This window comes from Arachis ipaensis, chromosome B09 (genome assembly GCF_000816755.2).
Source record: "Arachis ipaensis cultivar K30076 chromosome B09, Araip1.1, whole genome shotgun sequence".
Lineage (NCBI taxonomy): Eukaryota > Viridiplantae > Streptophyta > Magnoliopsida > Fabales > Fabaceae > Arachis > Arachis ipaensis.
Genome location: NC_029793.2, coordinates 145,321,504 through 145,326,228, shown reverse-complemented (window position 1 = coordinate 145,326,228; position 4,725 = coordinate 145,321,504). Strand labels below are relative to the sequence as shown.

At 40.1% G+C, this 4,725-nt stretch overlaps 1 protein-coding gene across 1 annotated transcript in view; it reads right to left on the bottom strand.

Moving 5' to 3' along the window:
• Positions 2,222–4,725, bottom strand: part of LOC107618060 (F-box/LRR-repeat protein At3g26922-like) — an 11,328-nt gene continuing 8,824 nt past the window's right edge. The window contains exons 2-3 of the mRNA XM_021111196.1: positions 2,756–2,908; positions 2,222–2,669 (exon numbers count right to left, since the gene is read on the bottom strand). Of these exons, the coding sequence (XP_020966855.1) occupies positions 2,367–2,669; positions 2,756–2,908 (456 nt within the window). The 3' untranslated portion in view covers positions 2,222–2,366. The remainder of the gene's footprint in view (positions 2,670–2,755; positions 2,909–4,725) is intronic.

Below are 4,725 nucleotides of genomic sequence, written 5' to 3'. Positions count from 1 at the left end.
TCTCTCCCTTCTCTTTCTCTCTCTCTCTCTCTCTCCCTTTTCTCCTTTCCTCTCCCTCTCCTCTCTCTCTTTCTCTCCCCCTCTCTCTCTTAACATATATAAAATTAGATTTTACATTCTCTTTCTTACCCTCTCTCTCTCCTTCTCCCTCATCTCTCTTTCTCTCTCTCTCTCCCTTCTCTCCCTTTTTCTCTTTTCTTCCCCTATTCCTCTCTCTTTCTCCGTTTCTCTCCCTCTCTCTTCTTCCTTTCTCTCTCTCTCTCTTTCTCTCCCTTTCTCTCTCTCCTTTCCCTCTCACTCTTCCTCTTCTCTCTCCCCCTTTTTCTCCACTTTCCCTCTCTTTGTCTTCCTCTCTCTCTCTCTCTCTCTCCCTTTTCCTTTCCTCTCTCTCCCCCTCTCTCTTCTTATCTTCTTCTCTCTCTCTCTCTCTCCCTTGCCCCTCTTTCTCCCCCTCCCCTTTCTTTCTCTCTCCCTTTTCTCCCTCTATCCCTTTCTCTCTCTCTCTCTTTCCTTTCCTTTTCCCCTCCTCTCTTTCTCTTCCTCTCTCTCCTTTCCTTTTCCCCTCCTCTCTCTCTCCCTCTCTCTTTCTCTCTCACTTTCTCTCCCTCTCTCTTCCTCTCTCTCTCTCTTGCGCTGTTTCTCCCCCCTCCCTTCTCTCTCTTTCTCTCTCTTCCTCTCTCTCTCTCTTGCGCTGTTTCTCCCCCCTCCCTTCTCTCTCTTTCTCTCTCTTCCTCCTCCTCTCTCTCTTTTTTCTATCTCTCCTTCCCTCTTTTTTCGCTTTTCTCTCTTTCTCCTTCTCTCTCTTGTTTTGGAGAAAAGAGGGGGAGAGAGAGAGAAGAGGGATATAGAGTGAGAGAAGATTGAGAGAGAAAGAGAAAAGAGAGAAAGGAAGGGAAGAAAGAGGAAAAAGAGAGAGAGGAGGGAGAAGAAAGAGAGAAAAGAGGAGAGAGAAAGAAGGGAAGGGGGAGAGAGAAAGAGAAAAAAAAGAAAAAGTAGAAAGAGAGAGAGAGAGAGAAATAGGAAGAAAGAATGGAGGGAGAGAGAGAGAGAGGAGGGAGAAGAGAGAGAGAGAAACAAAAGGGAAGAGACAGGGAAAAGAGGGAGAGAGAGAGAGAGAGAGAAGGGGAAGGGAGGGGGAGCGAGGGAGAGGGGAGAAAAAAGAAAGAGAGGGAGAGAGCGAGAGGAAATGGAGAGAGAGAGGAGGGGAAGAAAGAGGAGAAGGAGAGAGAGAGAGAGGAAGAAAGAGGGGGAGAGAGAGAGAGAGAAAGAAAGAGAGAGGAGGGAGAGGAGAGAGAGAAAGAAAGAAAGGGGGAGAGAGAGGGAAAGGAGGGAGAGAGAGAGGAGAGGGAGAAAGAGGAGATAGAGAGAGGAAGAGAGACGGAAAGGGAGAGAGAGAGAAGAAAGGGGAAACAGAAAGAGAAGGGAGAGAGGAGGGGAAAAAGAGGAGAGAGAGAGAAAGAGTATGTAAAAACTAATTTTAGAATTTAAATAAAATCAGTTTTAATTTGGTTTAAAACTAAACTGAACCATAAAAACTGATTTTCATAAAAACTATGGTTTCAGTTCAGTTTTTTATTTAAAAAAAACTTGTTTATTTAAAACAGTTTCAGTTCAGTAAAACTAATTTTTTTACACACTCCTTATTCACAAGGCAACTCAAATGGCTCTTCATTAATCTCTTCTGGCTCATGTTTGATCCAAATCCTGAGATGTCAATTTTGGTGACCAACATCCATTGGGTCCGCCACCTTCTAGATAACAAACTAGTTCTGACTGCATCTTTAGTTTGAAGCGAACTCAAGATGCATTGAATGAAGTTGTCAGGTAAATTGGTTATCCTATCCACATTCTCACTAGCATCACCTTCATTGTTCAAATTTTGAACTTCGTTCTTGCAGGCAGAGAAGGCTTCTTCCATAGTTTTATGTTTACCTTGATCAATGCATAAATGCATCATCATAAGAAGACAAATAATGCAAATGCCACTTTTAACTTTTATCTGTTTGACCAAAATAGACCATTATCAAGCTACTCCCGAGATATAGAAATGGATTCTCTCACGTGACTTTTTATATATATGATTACATGAAAAAACAACTCGAAAGAATCTATTCCTTCAAAAATATTCCAGAATCAGCAATGAAACTATCTAACATAGACTCAGCAAATTTTCCACCCTTAACTCTGTCAATCCTACCATTGAACAATTAACGGAATGCAATGTGCCAATAAAATATAATAGATTATAAAATTTAATGGGTTTGCGATGGCAATGAGCAAAATTTAAGATTGCGAGAAAGTACATACATAATTTGTAATACTTTAAATTCTATGGCAATATCACAACATATCATAAGCTTAATAGCTCAATAATATTCGAATTCTATCTCACAATTCATTGAGCTCTTAGGATACTTTAAGATCTGCTTGCAGAACTCCTTTGACCTCTTTAATCCTATACGCCTGTCATGCCTGTTAAACAAACGCCAATAACACTGAATACGAAGTTTATCCAACACTGATGCTGCTTGCAACAATATTTTTATTGCAAATAACTCTTCTTCCTCGGAGATGCCACCGATCTCAATCGTCTTCAGGGTTGTGCTAAAACACACAGGCAAGGGATTGAATATACAATTTGCATCGTCTTTAGGCTGAGACACCCCTCCCTGCATTGTTAAAAACACATACAAAAATAAAAACTTTTGCGATTCGTATCTAGCAATTAACTTTCTGGTCCAAATGAAGTTACTACCTGAAATCTAAGAACTTGAAGACAGGGCGAGTTTCGCAATAGCGTCAGTAATGCTTTATAGGACAGCTCTATGGACGAGAATGGGTCGAATTCTAGGACAGCCAAATTACCAAATAAAGGTAGTTGCCCGAGTAAAGATGTTCTACTGAGTGTCTGGCATATTCAGTCAAATTCAAAATATTCAGAAAGGCAAACAAAGTAATTGAACAGAATCAAGACTGATAGAGATTTTGTATGAAGATCAAACCATAATAGAAGTCTCAGACATAGAAAGCTTCTCCACATTTGGGAGACTTTTGAGAAGTCTGAACGTGAATTTGCCTGAAGAGATTTGCCAGGTCTCCTCTCTGACCCAATAATATTCAGGAGGTAGCACCTGAATGGAGGCATCAATCACCAAGGTTGAACGATATAAGAAATATTCATTCATACAATCGCCGTCATAAGTGAATGACTTCAGATTAGTTCCAACAATCAGTACTCTGCAACCATCTATCTCATCATGATCTTCATCCAGCATACCATCTTTGTCCTCCCGTATATGAATCTTTCGAAGCAAAGGAGAATAAATACAAACAGATTGGACATTCCTCAAATCGCAATTGATTAGGTACAAATCCTCCAAGGCTGGGCAGCCAGAGAAAAGCTGTTGTGCTGAAGAACTATCAGGGAATATAATGTTAGACAAAGTCAAAGTCCGAAGGCACCGAAAATGAACGGAAGAAGGAAGGTTGAAGTCATGCTGCATATCCAATTCAAAGTTTGTCAATGTGGCACAGGTAAACAGTTGGTCAGGGAAGACCAATGGTTCCTCAATCCCATAAAGACAAAGACATAGTTCTTGAATCTTAGGGTTGATGAAACCACATAGCCACTCATTAACCCGAGAAGCATCCTTATCAACATTACATGTCAGAGAGAACTTCTCAAGACTGGAGCAATCACAAGCTACAAGCAATCTGGTCACAAAGTGCATGAATTGCTGCCTTTCCTCGGGTTTTCCGTCTTCCAACTCAATCTTGGAGATATCCCTCCATAGATGCTTCCATCTTTTGGAGAGTATACTCGTTTGAATTGCTTCTTTTGTGGGAAGGGAGGATATGATAAGCTGGAGAATCACATCAGGTAGATCACATATACTGAAGCTGCTCTCAACATTTCCCTCTCCCTTTCCCTTTCCCTTGCACTGCTTTTTGCGCTTCTTCTCAAGATCCATGCTTAATAGAGCTTTCCCTAGCAAACTAAACAAATGTTATTAACCTATTTGCCGTTTTTCCTAATCCAGTGAGTTAATGTTAAACCCTAACACAATCCTGCACTCCGCAAGAGGGTTTCAGAGCATGATTTTGTATGCGAAAGCTTTTAGAAAAGAGTAGTGCTAGGGAGCCAATGGCCTAAGCGTACAAAGCTAATTTTGGATTCACCAAGGTTCGAACTCTTGACGTTCTGAATCTAGAACTCTAATACCATGTCCTGAAACCACTCATCCCAAAAGCGTAACCTGACAGGATAATGTAACACTAATAATCATATCTCTAATACTTTCTAAAACCTTCATTATACACATTGTACGCTTAGGTCATTGGCTCCATATACTTTCTCTTTAGAAAAACAGAATGAGAAACAGCACCGCATGCAAAGAATAAAACCTGATGCAATCGAAGAAGACGAGAGTGCTAACCTGAAATGTAGTCGAGGGATTCGGAATGCAACCGCTTTCTCTTCTTTTGGCGCCTCGGAATCCAAAGTCAGTGAAGTGCGCGCCACTATAACAATTAACGACTCAACAAAAACCTTTTAAAAAAGGAATATTGTAAGGCCCATAAGCCCATTCATGAAGAGGTTTTGTGTATATACAGAAGGAAGTATTTAATTTTATTTTAAAAGTTAATAAAAATAAAATGATATATTTTATGTGATAGTTATATAATCGCATTATTTTTATTATTTTTTTCTTCATCATAGCATGT